General features: G+C 32.0%; 1 protein-coding gene and 1 pseudogene across 1 annotated transcript; one reads left to right on the forward strand and one right to left on the reverse strand.

Annotated features, from left to right (window-relative positions):
- Positions 1-520: 520 nt before the first annotated feature.
- On the forward strand, positions 521-9,536 carry LOC127705697 (uncharacterized). The gene is made up of 2 exons (XM_052210066.1): positions 521-1,073; positions 3,238-9,536. Exons 1-2 carry the CDS (start codon positions 557-559, stop codon positions 3,705-3,707), a joined length of 987 nt encoding a protein of 328 aa, XP_052066026.1. The 5' UTR covers positions 521-556; the 3' UTR covers positions 3,708-9,536.
- A 3,572-nt stretch (positions 9,537-13,108) lies between these two features.
- On the reverse strand, positions 13,109-20,800 carry LOC127706550 (peroxidase-like protein; annotated as a pseudogene).
- Positions 20,801-21,913: the final 1,113 nt, after the last annotated feature.

Here is a 21,913-nt window from a genome sequence, read left to right on the forward strand (position 1 = left end):
ATTGTCATATAAACAAATTAAAAACATGTTTGTGACAAAATGAAAAAAAACCAAAATACACTCATATATATTATTAACTTTTTACTACCAAACAGAATTCATTTTAACATATGCATTACTGTATATTTATAATTTGAATTCCATAGGATTTTATTTTGTCCCATGGGATATTAAAAATCCCATGGGATAATTATAGTCCCATGGGACAACAAATATCCCATGGGACTACAATTATCCCATGGGACCCAAAAAAATCCTATGGGATTTAACCAAAATCCCATGGGATAATGGTCAATCCCATGGGATTTGCCTTATCCCATGGGATATTGAAAATCCCATGTTTTTCTAAATCAAATTACAAAATATATATAATAATAACAGCAGAAAAGCAATGAAATTATTGAATCCCATGTAATTCCGCACATTTTGGTTATTTACACGACACTGTAGGTCTAAGGAGAGGCGGCGGCGGATTTGCAAATGAGTGTTTTGCAAATTAAAAGTGTCCAGTGTTTCAACCTCGCCCATAAAATCCAAGGGTTACCAAATAAAACAAATGTTTATGAAAGAACCGTGCATACAGTTATACTGTCGATTAAAAGGCTACATACCAGTCGGAGAAGAGCACTTCCCATCCGAAATAGATGGCATTCCAACAGACATTTTACAAGGACATGCAGAATTGTTAGTGGAAGACATAAGAATAGGGAGTGAAGTGGGAAGGCTAGGTGGGAAAAGTGGAACACTTGGAGGATTTGTACGATATCTTGGTAAAGATGCGTTCCTCACCTGTGCCCATGTGATTATCGACAAGGAATATCTAGTTACAAAAGAAAATAGACAGAAAATTCATGTAAATACCATAAATGTTTATTATATTAATCAAGGATCTCCTCCTGGTACCAGTGCCCTTCCTTGTGGCGAACTGATAAACTTTGCATTTCCACCAGATGAAAGCGAAGATACAACTGTTGATGCAGCCATTATTCAGCTTGACAAAACTTGTGTCAAAATCAATCATCAAAATGTGGTATTTGATCAAAATAGTATACCCAGGTCAATTACGGATATGGGTAAGATATCTTATATTTTATTTCTAACTAATTAAATTTGTCTGTGACATTATTTGTGTGTTTTTTATGTTCAAGCAATCAGTTTTGGTCGTGCATTTGTACTTTTGCGATGATACGGTATCTCAATTATTTCACAAACGAAGAGAGTACCTTTTTGGATATTTTAAGTTTTCATCAGATGTAGGAATTTAAGCTATGTATTTAATAATAATCTGTCAAAATCTGTTTTAATCAATTCCTCTTCGCTAGTTCAAGCTTACGGCTATGTGTGAAGTATCCCTAAATACAAAAAGTGACACAACTAGTAAAATACTGTACTTTTACTCATAGCACCTAAATACATTTCCCTTAGAAGGAATATTGTGTTATTATTAACTGTTTGATATTACAAAAATTGACGACGGTCATTTTAGGTATACGTCTATTTGTCATAGTTCATCAAACCTTGACCTTATGACTACTCAACAAGGTCAATCTGTCCTAGACCTCATGTTTAGCTCACTTGACCCAAACAGCCATGTGAGCTTTTGTCATCACTCTGAGTTCGTTGTCAGTTCGTCTGTTGTCATCTGCTACACAGACCATCGGAGACCCTTGGAGACCCGCGGCCGCCTATGAAAATTTCATCCCGCCTTAGCTCGGGGGAAAAAGTTTTTGCAGTTTTTGCTGTATGAGCTAGATAAACAGGCAAATTGCAAAAATGATCAACAACATAAAGAGTAACTATACTATCGGCATATGAAAGTCAGAACTAGTAAACTGGGGATTTTTCACCAGGTGAGCGATACAGGCGCATGTGTGCTTCTTGTTATAGTTCCAAGATCAATTTTACACACGCTGTTAGTTTTACTAGTATGAATAAAAGGAAATTTGGACTAAACGTCAATTAGACAGCAATTCCAGGACAAAAATAATTAAAAATGTATCTATATGGCAACTTTCTATCTTCTTCTACTGAGGTATAAGAACACTTTTGATAGTAATTTCTATCTTTACAAGTTTACTTTTATCTTGATTGGTATATTAATCTTCTTATCCTGGAATCACATCCGGTTTTTTGGTGGGGTTCGTGTTACTCAGTCTTTAGTCTTCTATGGTGTGTATTGTAGACTGTTGTTTGTCTATTGGTATTCTTTCTATATTTTTGTCATATAATTGTCAGTTCGTTTTCCACGTATGGGTTTGGATATTCCTTTTCTATCTTCCGCCGCGCGCTCTCTTTTACTTAATTTGATTTAGCTTCTTCACAATATTAATGTGTACCACTTCCCATACCACAAATGATCATTTTAGTTGTAATCTACCATAATGTAATCAAAGTCACATCAGATGGTAAGCTTTGTGTATTTTGTTTTATTCATGGATTTTATTTTTCATTTTCAATATATGTTTTTGGTTTTAGAAAAATATTTCTTTAATGCAATATTATAATTGTGAAACTGAATGTTAAGTATGATTTAACATTGATGTTTTTGTCATCTACTACTCCTTTACATTCTCCCAATAACAACAAATAATAAATTATCATTCTCTTAAAAACTTAAAAATTGTGATGTTCCCACTGAATTTTTATTCAAGAGCTGATGGTGTTTAAATGACCTCTTGGTAGTTTGAATTGATAACTGATTGTGTGGTTAGTGCAGTTTTATGGTGTAATTAAAAGAGAGGCGAAAGATACCAAAGGAACATTCAAACTCATAAGTAGAAAATAAAACTGACAACGCCATTGCTAGAAAAGAAAAAGACCAACAAATAACAGTACATAAAACACAACATAGAAAACTGAAGACTGAGCAACATGAACCCCCCAAAAAACTGGGGGTGAACTCAGGTGCTCCGGAAGGGTAAGTAACTATCTGTTTCTGTATTGGCCCTTTTATAGATTCGAGGTTAGCTGTACTGGTCCCGATGTCGAGACTCAAAAAATCGAGGACCAATACAGGTAATTGAGAATATATACCAGAGCTAATACAGAAACAGCCAGTTTCATGATTTTATTCAAAGTATATCATGATTTTAGTCTTGGTCTGGACATCTGAATAAATACATTCAATTTATACACTTTACTTCATGTTTACTCACCTGATAAGAATAAAATGTATAGAAAAATTACAGCAATCTTATACTAGTTTTATAATGTCATAATTACCATTATATATTTTAGGAATGTCATCGCCATACCTAAATGCATGTTGTTTAGATTACAAAGAAGTAGGAACTATATTAGAATTGCAAATGCGATCCAGTGGGTCAGTTTCAGGACTGCAACTATGTCAGGATAAAATAGTAATAGAAAAAGAAAGAAGACAAGAACTTCAAACATTTATTGATTCTGTCAGTGAAATGGTAATCCGCAATCCTAAACCAGATGATATTTCTGAATTTATTCATTTTAAAGAACAAGTTAAAACTGTGGCAGATGGTGAGCTGAAAAGTCCAAGAGTGTTTACTGTCTACAATCAGTTATCATTTAGGAAAATTGCTTTTCAGCTAGGTGACTCTGGAACGTGCATTTATGCTGTAGGTCCAAATGGAATAACTGGTTGTATAGGCATGGCAATTGCTTCTCATCCAGCTGGAGGATGCATCGTTACACCAATTAAAGCTATTCTGTCATCTTTCCGAATGTTGTAAATTTGAATATACTGAGAACTCAGTCATATTTTAAATCAAAGTACTAAAAATGTAGTTTAGTAGACTATAATGTTTTAAAGTATTTAAACATATTTCAATTCTTTTCATCATTTTTCAGTACATTTTAATAATTGTCATTTAATTTGTATACTAGCTTTCAAGCAAGCTATTATCGTCGATCTATATTAGAGAATTAGCCCCTTTTAACATGATGTCAACCGATCATCAGTTGAGCCATCACCATTTCAGTTTCTAGATATTAACGCTTTAAGTCATAATCAAATAGCAATTTGTTTTTACCCTCAACACCTCATAGATATCGAGAGAGAATGGAACATCACAAACGGTGTGCTCTTAATTCATGAATATATCATCTTTACTAAATGTACACAATGATAAAGTTTTATCTTTTTATCAAGAGTGTAATACATGTGATTGAATTAAGTTAACGAGTTACGAACGAAACCGTCCTTCTGCAAAGTTCAAATTTCAACTGACAATGAATACCTGCATATTCCCACTATATTTAATGTTTTATTGTAAAAGAAGAAAATTGACAATGGATAATACACATATATTTTTTATTTAAGAGATCTTATCCCATATTGTGAAAGCAGCTAGTTGAATATAAAAGGATAGCTATTCCTTTGTCGCCATAGTGTAAGTTTTCAGTTGTGGTGAAGACATACAACTGAAGCCAAATTATTTAGATTACTGTGTTTAGAATCTCTAATAATATTTTATCATATTATATTTTAATGACGTTTTGTAAAATAATTTCTCTTCATAATCCAAGAAATTTGTAACATAGATTTATGTGTTTGTTAAAGTATTCACAAACACACGCTTATATTCTTTAAACAAATACACAAGATTTTGATGAAGAAAATTTTTGAAAAAAATCAATCGTAAACATAAATAAATATATTGCATAGCTACAGTAATACTCAACCGCTGTTAATTTGTTCAGGTTCATTTCTTTAAAACGTAAACCAAGATTTGTCTGCTATTTTGATACAAATTATTTGACAGCAAAGCAAACTAATCCCGTTTATCTAGGTTTATATACAAAATGGTTTTTTTTTCAATTATGAAAAGGAATAACTTGTTTTTAACCGCCACCTCGTTGAATCAGAATTTGAGAATTTAAAATTAAAATGAGAACACATTTCTTCATTGTAAAATAAAGGGTGAGTTGACTTCCGTTATTTTTTGAGGAGTGCATTAACTGAAAATATTTTTTGTTAGAGCACTATTGAGTTCCGACGTTGACTACTTCTGGTGTGAATAACAAGAACAAGGAGAGCTTAAACCTGTGCTCACACTTTAATCTCAAAAGATCTGACTCCTACTTTTTTACTTCTCTGGTTATTTATTCATTTTCTGCCTTTTACAAAGGTCTATCTCCATGAAATAAGCATGCATCAAACACTTGTTCCTGGAACAAGCACAATCACAACTGATTAATTAACCGATCTTTTCTTAGTTGTTGGGAAATGAAAGATTGTATCACCTTCATGATTGTTTTTAAAATGTCTCCTTCTTTTCATAATATTTTATTAATTAACTCCTTTGAAACTTAAAGTCCCATTCGGGATTGAAGACAGATAAACCTCAAATAAGATTTAACATCTATCATCAAGAACGTAGTAGGAGAGAAACTATTCAATAATACATAAACGACACTCAAGTCTGTAAAATTCTTTGTAAATCCCACGTCAGCAATTCATTTGCATTAAGATGTATATGAAATGCACATCCTACTGACATCTGCCGCTTCTGGTTTTTTTTTCTGAAAATGAGAGATAGTTATCACGTAACTTTTTAATTGACATATTTCAATCATGAAAATTGCAGTAAAGTTTATTTGGTAAGCATTTAACCTTTGACATGTGTCATCGCCCATTAATATTACCAATCATGTATAACTACAACTTAACAATTGACATAGTTAATGCGCTCAAAACTACTTGTCAAGTGTCTCGCTATAAACTAAGTTAGGGTTAAAGTATGAATGCTTACATAAATAAAAAGTAGAGTTACAAAGATCTGGTTTATGTCTTATCACTTAATCAGCATGCACAAAGTCATTATTATTAGAATACCCTTTCTATTGTACATGTATGTATAGCACTAGTTATTGTAGATTTTGCATTATCATACTTTGTGTAGTAATTGTTCCTTTTCACAACTTATATATGTTTTATAAAAACTAGCACGATTTGAAGTGTCAAAGGCTTTAGTATATGTAATACATACATGTAATTCGAGTATTTACATGTAACATGCTTATCTGTTTTATACAAAAACTATTATATTATTGTCAATATAATGGAATTCTATGAGACTGTCATTCAAGTGAGAGGATAAGCTAGCTATCCCAAGGGAAACACCATTTTTTAAAAACATGTCAGCTGTTTGTCATTCGTTTGATGTGTTTGAGCTTTTGATTTTGCATTTGATAAGGAACTTTTCATTTAACTTGGAGTTCCGTATTTTTGTTATTTTGATTTTTGTCAAGCCTTCGACTTTTGTCGAAAAAGCGAGACATAGCGATCCTACATTCCGTCGGCGTCGTCGTCGTCGTCGGCGGCGTCCACAAATATTCACTCTGTGGTAAAAGTTTTTGAAATTTTAATAACTTTCTTAAACTATCCTGGATTTCTACTAAACTTGGACAGAAGCTTCTTTATGATCATAAGATAATATTCAAAAGTAAATTTTGTAAAAAAAAAATTCCATTTTTTCCGTATTTTACTTATAAATGGACTTAGTTTTTCTGCCAAGAAACATTACATTCACTCTGTGGTTAAGGTTTTTGAAATTTTGATAACTTTCTTAAACTATCCTGGATTTCTACCAAACTTGGAAAGAAGCTTGTTTATGATCAAAAGATAGTATCCAGAAGTAAATTTTGTGAAAAAAAAATTCCATTTATTCCGTATTTTACTTATAAATGGACTTGGTTTTTCTGCCAAGAAACATTACATTCACTCTGTGGTTAAAGTTTTTGAAATTTTAATAACTTTCTTAAACTATCCTAGATTTCTACCAAACTTGGAAAGAAGCTTGTTTAAGATCAAAAGATAGTATCCAGAAGTAAATTTTGTAAAAAAATAATAAAAAAAAACCATTTTTTCCGTATTTTACTTATAAATGGACTTAGTTTTTCTTCCAGTTAACATTACATACAGTCTGCACTTTAAAGTTTTAAAACATTTATAAGATTCATAAACTATCCTGGATTTTTACCAAACTTGGACAGAAGCTACTTATATCAAAAGATAGTATAGAGAGGATTATTATAATTAATTTTTTTCCTCATTTTTGTTGAGCCTGCGATTAACAGCAAAAGTAGGCGAGACACTGGGTTCCGCGGAACCCTTACGAATTTTTACATTACTTAAGAAATGTATTTTTTTGTTGATCATGATACTCACTTTGGCTTTGAGCGTTCCTGATGAAGGTAAATACAGAAAAGCGCATCGGACGCATGAAATTATTAAACGTGTTGTTTTCAATTTTTTGATATTATTAAAGGCTAAGTATTATTTTAGGTATAGAGGCACTAATTTGGGCTATGGGTCAAATAGAACACACAAGAAGGTAGCACATACATTAAAAAAAATAGTCCATACGCATAGACGTTACTTTGCCAAAGGAAAAATATTTGGGTAATTTTCGTATCAAATGAAAGCTGAAGGTCTTGTAATCACTGTAAACGCAGTGATAAAAAATTTTCTAAAATAATAAATAAACTAAACATATGAAATTATGATGGGACATATATCCCCTGTTGCTAAGATCAGATGATTTGTTTTAATACTAACCAACTTCTAAGAAAAAGTGCGCATTTATATGACACTGAAGATATGTATAGTTTTGCTAGGAAATGAATACCACTTTATTTGAACTTAAGACGACATAGCTATAAATTCCTGAAATTGCATATTTTAACATAGGAAGCAATGGGGCTTTTTGGTTTTATTAACAATTTGCTGCTATGTTTTAAGAGTCAATATTATATTACGAAGAGTAAGATGAACCATCATTTTATCTATCGAAGCATTGCATAATAATTTTAGGGACTTGCAGAATGTACATGTTGATGACAATATAGATATACATATTTGAATAAACATTTTTGATTGATAATCAGAGTCGGAAAATTAGTTTTAGAAATGGTATTTTACCAGACAGTATGGATGAAGATACATATTAATTTGATCCATATTTTAAAAAATCAAGGATATTTATTAGACCGTACAAGGATATAATGCTTAACTCAGTAAAATTTTAACTGTCAGTTTGAATTGTAAAATGAATTATATTATCAGATGATATTGAATTGATTTCTGAGGTGACAATGTATTCATTTTGTATGGGTTAACATCGATATGATATAATTTAGGAAACTGTTGAGTTTTCTTATTTGCAGATTGTTAATGTGGTTGATGCATGCATGGATTAGATTTTAGCGAGAGAAATTTTTATATTACTGAAAAATTATTACACCAGGGTTTTCGATATCATAAACTAGTCAAAACATTTACTAAATTTTATCATCGGTATAAGGACATCATTCGTAAATATAACTCAACATGCAGACATCTTATACGTTCGGGTATTTCACATCCAATCTTTTATGGTAATATTCTTTACAAAGCACAAAAATGCCAGTATTCACCTCAAAATCTAACAAAACCTTTAAACAGACTTATTAAGAAGGGATATAGTTACGATACTGTTGTCAGGTCATTAAAGATTGCATATTTTGGCTTTAATATTGATTCACTTATAGGTTCTTTGCATCGGAATTAAACATATTTATTCTAAAACCAGTTGTTGGCATGACACGGGTTGTGTTCTTCTCATATATTTTATGACGGTATAATACTAAACCCCTAACAGGAGGGATTGTGCCTGATATTCATATGATGAAGACATAATCTCATACATGTGAACCTCCCGACGGGAGTACAATAATCCCGTTTTCAGGGGTCTCCGCCCGACCTCCCGTTGAAGAGGAAAAAATCCCGTGTATGAAATTTTTCATGAATGAAAAATTTCTGCCCAACATATCATCTCAGGCATCTGGTGTAACTGACATTACCTGAAGTTATATTTTACCTATAAATCAATTAACATGCATAATTATATGGCTTCACTTGTCAGCTTGGGTGTCAAACATACTGGTAATCAACGATTTTTACCTCAGACTAACTGCCGTTGTGTAACAAAAATTGTGTATTTATTGGGTTACTTCCCTTGATTTATCCTGTTTTAAATTACTTTCCTTTTAATAATGAAATTTTTTTAAAGAATATAAATAAAATATAAATTGAACAAATAATCATAAAAGGATTGTAATTAAATGATTTTAAATGTCTTAGGACAAATAAAAAAATAATAATTTGAAAATTATTTGAGGATTCTATACTTCTTTTCAAGGCTTAAATTGAAATTTATATAATAACTATGACTCTTGTTTTCCAGTTAGAATGATTTTTCTGAGTATGCAAATAAAAACTATTTGCAGATAGTTAACCCTTAGACTGATGCATTCATTTCTATTGTACTTTTGTGTATTGCTGGATAAAATTTTAATCACTGATGAAATAAACATGTTTACTTACAATTGCAATATCTTTGTAAATATTGAATATTCATCAATAAAAGTTATATACAAAAGTATTTTTATATTCTGTATTTTTTATTTATTTTATTTTTGTGTGAGTCTCTAGTCATTTATTACCTGTACAGGTGCAAATAGAGGTAAACAAAGGTAAATTTTTTTTTTTCATGTTTTATTAACGCGAATCCATCAATGTAAAAACTTTACAAAGGTATCCATGACTTCAGAATTAAACCAATATTGTTAAAAATCTCTTAAGAACTAGTTCCATTGCGATTACCAAAAGAAAAAAGTTTCTTCTCGGACCAACGGTTTTTTTTATGCAACTATTTTCCGTTATTTTCCTTCCGACTTTCGACTTTTACTTTCATGTACAAATATGTTTTAACAACAAGTTCATTGATATAACTTTCGTCAATAAATAATCTTGACAAACATAATGTTTGATGATCTATCGATGTCAGTGATCAATACTGATTCACAGTTGAAAGGCGCAATGATAAACATCGCAAATCCTGTTTCATGTCATCCATTTCGAACATTGTCTGGGGAATCCCCATGGTTCCCGCTTTGAAAGTCTTCTGTTCGCAGTTTTGCTAGAATGTTTCTATTTCCATCTATTATATCTTCTGTTCTCGTCCAAATCATTTAAATTGGCCGCCGCTGTTTCATCGTTATCATTGAAATACTTCTGAACGTGTTGACCATCACTCCAAACAATTTCCGCCATTTTGTTAGTTTTTTCATCTAAATTTTTTCACTTTGGGTTTCATCGCTTATACCTGATTTAAAGTCAAGAGAAACTCGAAAGTACACCGAATTTTAACCAATCAGAATCCAATTTGTACAAAGTCAAAATACAAATTACAATGTATGTAAATGTATATTCACTTCTTGTAGACTGTTTGTTATGAAGAGAATTAAGCATTGAATCTTAATAATAAAGAAAACCTGCAAAAAAGTATATTTTAATTTCAGACAATACATTTTTTGTGAGTAACTTTCAACGTATACACTTGAGACAAGAAGTGTTTTTTTAATTTTTTTTGTTGCTATTATATCATTAGCAGACAAGAAAAGAATTATAGTTACGGTATTTCTTTCATTTGATCAATCCTGACACCCATCGGTGAGTTAGTTATACGACAAAAAAATCAACCGTAAAATATGTATTATCTGACATGCATACCCGAATAAGTTAATATTTTCTGCAAAGATTTTCAGTAAATTTGTTCCCTTTGTAATAATCAAATTAATTTAAAAAAGTGAACATATTCAGAAAACTTGATTTCTTTCTTTTGCCTGGCAATACAATTTTTCTTAAAAAACTAAGAATAAGAAAATCATTGCTTTCCAAAAATTAAATACCCTCATGAGTTGATAAGGAATGGAAATATGGTCATGTTGGTCTTCTTCCGAACTGAAGTACAACCGTTTCCAAAGTTGGACGTCCGTTTGGCGTGCAGGATGTATAAGTGCGGGACGTATTAGTTCGCAAACACGTATGAAAAGAATGGGGACGCCAGATTCCTCGTGTAGAGAGTGTCACGCTCTCTGAACATTTAAAACCATAACAACAACTCAATTAGGGGGAGTATGTTGTCTGTTGCAAAGCAAAACTTTTGTCCCTTTCCACTTTACCCTTATTTTTCTTGTTGCAGTCTGAATTTCATCGACTGTTTTCCAAGATGGTTTTTATTACTGGACCTATTTATTGTATGTTTTGCTAAGTTGTTGTGGTCCTGAAAATACATGCAATATTTACAACTAGATGTTAAGCAAATATATCATTATAAACAAAACAATAAAAGACGAAAACACTTGATATACAGCAACAAACGACAACTACAGAAATGCAGGCTTCTGACATAGGACATGAAAATATAGAATGTGATCAGATATTAGAGTAATCGCAGTTACTAAAAGATAGTTCTAAGCAACTTATAAAATTCATGTATTAAAGATAAAATACCAGTTACCAGTTACCAGTTAGTACACATCCAACATCAAATGGATTTTATGTTAAGATATCATTAACAGTCACAGGCAATAATGATCGTGTAAAATGTCAACATAAAGATAAAGACAGTATGTAGGACCGTGGATGTGTATAACTAAAATATAATTTTGAACCGTTAAAATCAATATTCAAGTATCTAGTATCAGTGTTGAATTGGTAACCTTTTACAATAGGTTTGTGTAAAGGATCGATAAGTTTACACTGATCGTATCTAATTTTACGGGCTCGATAAACAACATCACAGTGAAAATGAGGTTATGCTATCTCACCAGCCAAACCTTTATATCTATGAAAGATTTAGTAAAGTAATCTATAGTAAAAAAAATCCATAACTTAATAATTAACCAGTCAAATAAAGATTAGATTAAAAAGTGGCTCTACAAATATATGCATAGCTAACTAGAAGGGATATCTAAACAGTTGTCTGTCCCAAGTCAGGATCCGGTAATTCAGTGGTTGTCGTTTGATATTTTTGTAGCTGTTTTTTTTTTCGTTGTTTTTATTTACATAAATCGGGCAGTTAGTTTTCTCATTTTAAATGATTTTCTTTTGTCATTTCAAAGCCTTTAATACCTTGCGATGTGGTATGGGTTTTGCTCATTGTTAAAGGTTATATGGTTACCTATAGTTGAAAACTTCAATTTCAGTTGGTCTATTGTGGTGATGTGTCTCATTGACACTCATACCACATCTTCCTGTATTTATATTGTTGACACGATATAATTACACAGTGCAATGATGACACTACGACATTAACGTAGTCGTCTTCAAAAACACGTATGAATTATTTGTGTATCATCCATTTTTTTTAATTTAGCAAATTAAATTATGTTTAAACACAACTTAAAAACAAACATTTCAGTATCCTCACATTTAAACACTATGTGATTTGCTCATTGTTGAAGGCATGACGATGACCAATAGTTGTTTACTTTCTACGTCATTTGGTCTGGTGGAGAATTGTTTCATTAGCAATTATCCCGCATCTTCTAAATTCATAAAAGAGAAAACCAGACAAGTACTGATATTTAGTCACCAAAAGAGTAAAAGGAATGAAAAGTTCTGAAACAGAAGAAACAAATACAACCAATCGAGAATTAAATTATTAATAAAAGAGACATAAAAAGGTGATGGGGGTATACGACGATGAAGCATCCACTATATGACTGAAAAAAAATCTAGAGGTCAAAACACGATCTACGACGGCAGACATGTGTCTATTCATTGTACTCTATACAAAGCTAAACATTGATTTCAATTCTTCAAAAGCGATAATAAATGCCATAGACCTGCATTGAACACAATAACATCCCTTAAGTACATAAGATTAAGATTGAACTTAGAACATCAGATGGTGATATTCCTGACACTAGACAGACAGATCAACACATGGATGGTAGGACTGATTTATATGAAAATAAGGAGATGTGATATGATTGCCGATGAGATAACTATCCACCAAAGTGCAAATGAAGTAGATGTAAGACTACATGTTTATAGTTTATGTCCTTCTCTTGCAAACTGTGAGACAAAGATACAGCACTTGATAAGTAGACGGATGTAGATCTGGAAGGAATGCCCCTAAACTCCGCCAAGCAAAACAACAGTTTGATAATAAAATTACATTAAATGTTTTCAAAATGAATTTGAAATTTAAAGTATTTAATTTAAATAACAAACGAAATATTTTCAACGTTCCTTCAGTTTAATACATTTAATAGTTTTTGTTTTTTATTTGTTTTTATGTCATTTATTTCCTTTGTAAGGATTGTATACGTTAGCCCATCCAATCCAGGGAATATTTTACATGGTTTGCGTTCTTTCCTGAAAAAAAGTAAGAAGGAAGTGAAACATACGTTAAATGTATTTAACTAAATTAAAAATATAATTGTTTTTATTTGATTTCATTTATAACTCAGAACATTTATGATGCTCTATAATAAAACTATAATACATTCAAAACAGACCCATCCTTAAACAACTGAAATTATAATTTTATCACGTCTTTAACCACGACAACCATAGATGCATAAACATTTTGTGTGCTTCTTATGTTACTTTTTGTTTACAAAACTTTTGTAAGTACGCTAGAATACTAACGAGGTATACGACAGAAATCGGAAGTTTAGATAAAGATCATTATACGATTAATATCACTTTTAAAAGAGCAGTGGAAGATACCAAATCATATCCAAACTCTTCTAAATCGATGGCAAACTGACATACACATGGCAAAAAATGAAGAAAAAGTCACCGAAAGACAACATCAGTCTACAACGTAAGTTAACAAAGGTTTAATTATTTTTTTATGTTTGCTAATTGAACAACTTATACTATCATATTTTATGGTCTACTGCCTACAAAATGTATCTAATATAACGGAAGCCTACCACCAAAATGAGCAGCGGATTACATTAACTAAAGCTCTACCATTCCATTCATAAAAAGACATACCCCCTCCCAAAAAAAAAAAAGAAAAAAAAAGAAGACAAATCAATCAAAACAAAGTTAATAAACCTAGAAAATTGCAGCATGCGTTGTCTAATCAGGCATTATTAAAAACAGTCTTACCCTGTTAATGGAGAATCAAATGCACTCTCAGGCATTGTATTAACGGCCATAGTTCTACAGTACAGTGCCGACAATGTCTGCTTCTTTATCTGCTGTAGTTGGGCTGAAAACATAAATCTTTGTATCTGTAGTCAAATCATATTTACGCACGTATAATTAATAACCTTTGAAACCTTAGTTTTAAAAATACAAAATAAAATACGGTGCAAATTTTCAAAAGTAAATTTGACAAACTAGCACAAAAAATTAAGATCGATTTTGAGTAACATTCAATTATGAACAAAAGACTGACTTGCCTTTAACTTAAGAGGACCTGCAGACATTACGTAAGATCCACAATGACCGTATTTTGTATAGCATAAGCATGATGTATACATGTATATTTTTTTATCTCTAATTCCTCTTTCCTCTTTTTCACTTTGCAAAATTATTGCTATCACTTGTTAATGAATTTTATTCATGTCATTTTGATCTTAACATTACCAGAAAAGTTTTAGGTCATATTCAGTATTTAGCTGATTATCAGCATCTTTAGCAGTAAATTCAGTACTCTTCTGACAATTTGCCTGCAGTCAATTCAGTTCTGTTCTGTAGCTATTCAGACAATTCAGTTTGATTTTAATGTATACAGACTAACAACAATAAACATTTCAGAAGCTAAAGCACTATGGGTAATCTCATTGTTCGTACACCAAAATAAAAATAGCGTTACATCATTGGTTGAATTCCCATTGTTTAGAACGTTTTCAACCAATCACAACGTTTTGGTGTCCGTTTTTATATATATTTCCCAGAATGCATTAAATTCTGAAACGGTGAATTACTTAGCAGTCTGAACAATAATCAGATATTTACAATGAATATTGATTATTACAAAAGTGTCAAGTTAAACAAAATATATACCATTTGATGTTTACCCACCTGCCGTTAATCCTGTCGGAAAGAAATTGTTGTTGTAAAAAAATCTATCGCCGGTTTTGAACAACATGAACTGGAATCCAATTAAACACCTGAATGTCGGTCCAACTGCAGCAGCTGGTGCTATTTTCTCGGTCAGACCTCCAGCAAACAAATCAATATCATCTGGATTCCTATGAATACAAGATGTAGATTATGAGTAATGAATCAGCGACCCAACATGAATAAACCAAATAATATCTAGAAATACACAAAATACTTTCATTTAGTATAAATTTATTTCCTCACAATATGTGAAAAAATTGAGGATATCTTAATATTTTCACAAATGTATGTCCAAATGGGAGGACTGACATCCTTCAAATTCAAAATGTTTTATTACCTGTAAACGGATTTCAAAGCTTTTGCTGCCAAAGAGTCATGATCGGTTAATCCGAGAGTGTTTGTTCCAAAATGTTGAGCGGGATGCAGCCCACAGAACTTTCGCCACCTATTGTATGCCGGTATTCCATGGTCTCTTTCTCGCTGAATGTTCAGTGACGAAAGGTCAAAGCCGTTCTTCGGCATTGTTTGGAAAAGTCTATATCTGACAGATGGTGTTAAAAACCGGTCTGACTTACTCTTAGACTGTGTTGTTATCCATCTTGAAATTGCGTCAGGACCAAACTTTTCATCAAAATTCCTTATTGAACGTGTACTGAAGAAATGGTCTTCCATTGAGTTCTTGTCAAAGGGAGTATAATCTTCATTGAATGATTGAACAAAGGATCCCACAAGAGAGTGTCCGAATCGATATGCTGCTGCACCAAATGCATTCAGAGTAGCAGGATTAATAGAGGGATTATACTGTGTATTAAACCCAGTTTGAGTACTTCGAAGTCCAAATATGTCTATTCCCTGATCTCCAAGTATAACTGGCAAATACTCAGTATATATGATATGTTGATATGTTCCTGTAAGGATCTTTTTTGCCTCTTGATACAGTTGTTCTCCGTCTTTTTATCCTAATGATCTCAATCTTTCTACAAAATTGTTATGTTCGCGTAGGAATATGATATGATTGACAGTTAACATAGGGACTTCTGCAGTTCTGTTATCTCCTACAAGAAAAGTTATGTCGTATGAAAATATAATCTGGTTCTCGTACTTGGCATATACAGGTATTTAAGTTACACTGTTGTTCTAGCAAAACATGAAGAACAGAGATCCAGCCTAAATAAAATATAAAACACAATTAAGTGTTCACAACGCATAAGCCTATTAAAAAGTAGTCTGTTAATAGTAATGTTTGCCATAACAGTTTTTATTTTTTTTTGCAGTATTTAGCATTAGCATTGAACATATTGTGTCAAGCCGAAGGCGGATTTGTTCCAACTGCCGTGCCACAACCTCACCCCCTTTCCTCGAATGTAACATCACGGAATTTGTATTTTCATGAGCAAAACGATTGGTGCTTATTCTTTCAGATAACCTGCGCTCCGGTTTTTGGTGGGGCTGGAATATCCATTTGTTATCTTCCACCTCTTCATTTTATATACTGTATATACAACTTATTTTCGCGTCTTTTGCAAGAAGATACATAATTCGAATATAGATCGTTGGGTATAAAACTTGGATCTTTCCTAATGTTACAACATCAAGTGAATTTAAAAAAATCGGGAAACTAAATCGCCTCGAAGTGGGCTAGAAAGGACTAAATGCCAAATGAATTATCCTCGGACATACGTTGTTTCATAGTATACCTGGCTCTTAACTTTCACAATTGTAGAATGTATAAGGATTGTTATTTGAACACACGACTAACAATCTAAAAAAAGGTGAGAATAGTTCATTCTTGTCTCTAGTTATTTCAAAACCCCTTTGTGTTAATAAGAGTTAATGATTTTGGTGGAAGATCTTGAATAGTGATTGTTGCTGTTATATGCACTTGAAGAATGTGTAATTTTTTTGTTGAAGATCGTACGGCAGGGACATATATACCGATATCTGACATAAATATAACTTTTGGTGGGACCGTCGTTAACTAGTGAGTTCTAGATTTTGATTTGTGTAGAAAGCTTCATTTTTGTTTTAAGATGAAGAACAGCAATACAAGCACTGTTTAGTTCTTTACCTTGCGTTTTGTCACGTGTTATTAACGAAATCTGAATCTTCCTAAAAATATAAGGCATGTAGAAGTTCACGCCAACATAACATTATATAATTAAATAGGGTCACATGTAATTTTTTACTTCCCGAACTTTTGACTGATGACGATACAGAAAGGCCTATCAAGCTCATAACATTCAATGAGGGTACACTTTGAATAATTACATCTTACCAGATTTAAAGCACGTTTCTCCATTCAAACATTCAGTTCCTGGAGGTCCGTCAGGAAGAATTCTGTTTAATCACTCTAGAAGGCGCCCTAAATATTCAATTAGTTATATATAGCTATTGATATACCAACCATGTGCAGTTACTGTATCAAAACATATAATACAATAAGTCTGTCTATTTTCATTCAAAAGTAGAGATGCTGCTGCTATTTCTCTAAATCATGCACACTTTTTGTCACTATCGTGTTCATAGTCATCGCGTGGTTATTTAAACTAGTCAGATTGCACGGACTTTATGCTATTTGGTCATTATATTTAAGTATACGTTTAGTTCTGTAAAAAATATTTATACTCTTTGATATTTGTATTCTACTCATTTCGCTTCTATGATGTGTAAATACATATTTAATTTTCGCTCCTGTTACGCAGGAAATCTGCGTTGGAGTTATTTTGAATGAACAGTTAAACAGTTAAACGGTCTCATTGTTTTTGTATGGAAATACAAATTGCTGTTCTATCTTGTCTTTCTCTGGTTTAATTGTCAAACCAGAACTTTTTCCTGATAAATGATAACACTTATATGTAGATGTATTTGTAGGTTGAACGTTGTAAATACAGCTGTTTCACAAACCACGCCTCTTTTAGGGATATATATAATATTCATAGATATTTTGTTTTGTTTACCTACTCGTTCTACATCTGATGTTACCAGTAAATATACACATGCATAGTGGTCAAACTGAAATCTGTGGAAGACCAAAAGTGAAGGAAGGGGTAGTACAGAATTTTAGTATAAGTTTAAACTCTTAGAATTTCGGTTATGTAAATGTTGAAAATATGCCGCAAAGCCCTATATTTTGACCATTGAAAAAAAACAGTAGTGCATATGAGCTTTTTATTCTAGGATATATTTTTATACGAAACTTTATAGTAAAAGTTGTACAGTTTAAACCGTAAAGGGAGTTCCTATGGAAAATTGCATTGTCTATATGTACAAAATTGCAACCTGTAGAAGATCGTTAATTAACAAATCAAGAAAGTACATGTTTGTTTTTTTTTTAACTTTTGTACCGTTAACTCATGTTGACTCAATTATTCTCAATGTAAAATAAGATAATGATTTTTAATAAAAAAATACAATTATTGCATTCTGTTGTTTTCAATCTTTTTTACTTTTACACCTACAGCAATAATCACAGGCGCGACACTGGGTGTCGTCCATCTCTTTGCGATTTTTGAAAAAAAACCTTATATTTAGATTTTCATTATACAATATGAGTTTTCCATGAAGTGGAAGACTAATTGATGTCATACCTTAATTGCAAAGCCAGTAGTTTACTACGACACAAATCTGGCAATCCGTTAGTACATAATCGTTCATTGTTCTCGATTTAGACGGGAGATGTGACAATCATTGTCTGAATGTTGAGTTGTATTATGTAATCATATCTCTTATTTGTCAGACATGTACTTCCTGTTTTAAAGAAGCTTTAAATTTGTATTATACCCCTGAAAGTGATTTTGTCTTTGATTTATTACGTTTGTGGAATGAATTATTTCATATTTGGTCTTAGGCTTAAGTAATGATGAACTGAACCTTATTCAGAACGGGTTTGATGAGCAACATGAAAACAACTGCATATCACCGTATGTATATGAATAACTTATAATTGAAAAGACAATCTCCGAAAACACAGGACCTTGTGCAATGCAAAATTAAAAAGATCAGGACCATTAAAGTTACCATTTTGAAAGGAAAATATGTTTATACATGGTCATGCATTAACCTATTTAAAATAAAACTGTCAGAGATGATAAAAAAATGTATTCAAAGAACATAACTTACAATGAGGTTACTTAAAAATCCCATAAATTTATAAAGGCAAAACTTTTAGAAAAAATGGTAAAGGTTTAAAGTTATTTGACTATTATTTACCAGGTTAACGTAGATTGCGATCAATGAAACTCATAACAAATAAAAATCAACCCAAAAACAAATGGTGCACTGAAGCCTTATACTATAATAGTTTAGACTCCAAGAAAGTTTCAATGAATTGTTATAAGGGGTTTAAGTAGAAGTAGTTACCAAATGAACACACTTATAACAACATAGGCAAAGGATATGCTTTGGAAAGGGAAAGCCCACAATAAATTAAAACCGTGAAACAATAGGGGTTGCACAATTGCATTACATGGTAAAGATTCTGAAAAAAATGGATTTATCAGAGAAGCGAATACAAACGTGTACCATAATATGCAGATCTGACAAAGTCCATTCCAAGCGTTTCGTCTACAAAAGACTCGTCAGTGACGCTCGAATCAAAAATAGTTTAAAAGGCCAAATAAAGTACGAAGTTGGAGAGCATAGGATTAAAAATTCCTAAAAGTTTTGCCAAATACAGCTAAGGTAATCTATTCCTGAGATAGAAAAGCCTTAGTATTTAAAAAATTCAAAGTTTTGTAAACAGTTAATTCATAATTATGACCTTATCAATGACAATTCATGTCAACACAGAAGTGCTGACTACTGGGCTGGTGATACCCTCGGGGAATAAAAACTTCACCAGCAGTGGCATCGACCCAGCGGTTGTAAACAAACTCATCATAGATACCAGGATTGAACTTTTGTATTTGCGCCAGACGCGCGTTTCGTCTATAAAAGACTCATCAGTGACGCTCGATTCAAAAATAGTTAAAAAGGCCAAATAAAGTACGTAGTTGAAGAGCAAAGAACCAAAAATTCTTAAAAGTTTTGCCAAATACAGCTAAGGTAATCTATTCCTGAAATAGAAAAGCCTTAGTATTTCAAAAATTCAAAGTTTTGTAAATTTAAAGAAGTAAAAAAGAGCTATAGATCAATACCCAAGTATGGCAACTATGGCAGGACAAATTGTACCATATATATATATATATATCTCTGCCCCTAAAAAAACACACAATTTTCAAAACCCGAAAACTGCAGCATAAGTTATTCTATCAGGCATTATTGTAATTAGTCTTACTTCGTTAATGAATATTTAAATGCACTGTCAGGCATTGTATTAACGGCCATAGTTTCACAATACAGTGCCGATAATGTCTGTTTCCTTATTTGTTGTAATTGGGCTGAATTAGTATACAATGTATACCCTAAGTATAATGATAATTGCGCATATATAATTTGTCTTTGAAGCATCGACATTGCAACAAATGCAAATATACATACATAAACATGGACATTTGATAAATTAATAATATACTTTATACAAGTATATACAGATTAGATAAATAAATATTTATAAATTGTGAGAGTATGTCTTCCTTCGTTCTTGTGTACAACAAAAAGAACTGTATTTACTGCACTTTTAGAGTTTAGTGTGGCGTCCATTTTCACTGAACTAGTACACAATTTTATTTAGGGGCCACCTGAGGACCATCTCCGGGTGCGGGATTTTCTCGCTGCGTTGAAGATCCATTGGTGGCCTTCGGCTGTTGTTTGCTCTTTGGTCGTGTTGTTGTCTCTTTGACATATTCCCCATTTCCATTCTCAATTTTACTTTGAGTAATTCAATATTAGATAGAGATTAATTGCATCCATGCCTAAAGACGTTAAAAGATCTACAGAATAAAACTTACCGGTGCTAGGAGTCATCTTAAACTTGCAGTGAGATGAGAGTTTTTGTTCTGTGTTGAAGGCCTCACTATGAGTTTGAGATGAAGAACAATAATAAAAGCGCTGTTTTTAAGGGTTTTTTTTTGCTGTGCATATACTGATGATAATGTATCATGGTTGGATACCCACTATCCATTTTGTTCTATTATAGCTGTTGTCCATGAACACTATAAGTATGACTCACACGCTGTGAAAGGTCTGACAAAATATATGTTAGACAAACGAACGGACGGATAATGTGATTGCAACAAACATCACCCCACTTTATGAGTAGGAGTATACACAATATAATGGATATTTCATAATTTTTAAATTCCGTTGGTCGGATTAATCCCATAATCACAGTCTTTAAGCATTCGACATTGTTTTCGTCTTATCAGAGTAGATGATTATTTTTTGCTTATTACTATGCACTGTTCCATTTTGCGTGAAATTAGCAATGAAATGACCACTGTCCAGTATGAATATCTATTGAGTTCTTTAATATAGTTAAACCTGCTTTAATGAATATAAAAACGCAGGCAATGATTATCCTTTATTTGGCTAGATTGAATACTGAAAACATAAACCCATTACTAGTATAACCTAAAAAGATGATAACCACTTTCTCCTCTACTGTCAAATAAAATTAATGATACATTACGTTTAAAACGTTTTAATGACATCTCAATAGATAATCCTATATTTCCAAATCTGTCTGATACTGAAAAACTAGTAGTCCTGCTAAATCTTTCAAATATGAAAAAAGAAGAAAAAACAGGTTCCTTTATAAAATAGTCCTTAGAGCTGAGGATAGGAGACTCTTAGTTATTTTTGCTTGTAAATATATTTATATATATTCAAATCAGTTTATATTTTGTTGTTGTTATTATTTGTAGCATATCACAAGTATCATGTTTTACTTATATGACAATAAAGTTATTAATAATTATAGATCAAAACTCCTATTTTGGTAATTGTAGTTTAACCACAAAATCATCTCTTACAAAAGTATATTAAAAAAATAAATACTTGAGGCAACACATTTGTCGACATTTATCTCTGGAGGTTAAGATTCCCCAGCAAAGGAAGTGTGCTAACTCTGTCTGTGTG

The sequence above is a fragment of the Mytilus californianus genome, unplaced genomic scaffold (assembly GCF_021869535.1).
Source record: "Mytilus californianus isolate M0D057914Y unplaced genomic scaffold, xbMytCali1.0.p SCAF_6, whole genome shotgun sequence".
NCBI classification, from domain to species: Eukaryota; Metazoa; Mollusca; class Bivalvia; order Mytilida; family Mytilidae; genus Mytilus; species Mytilus californianus.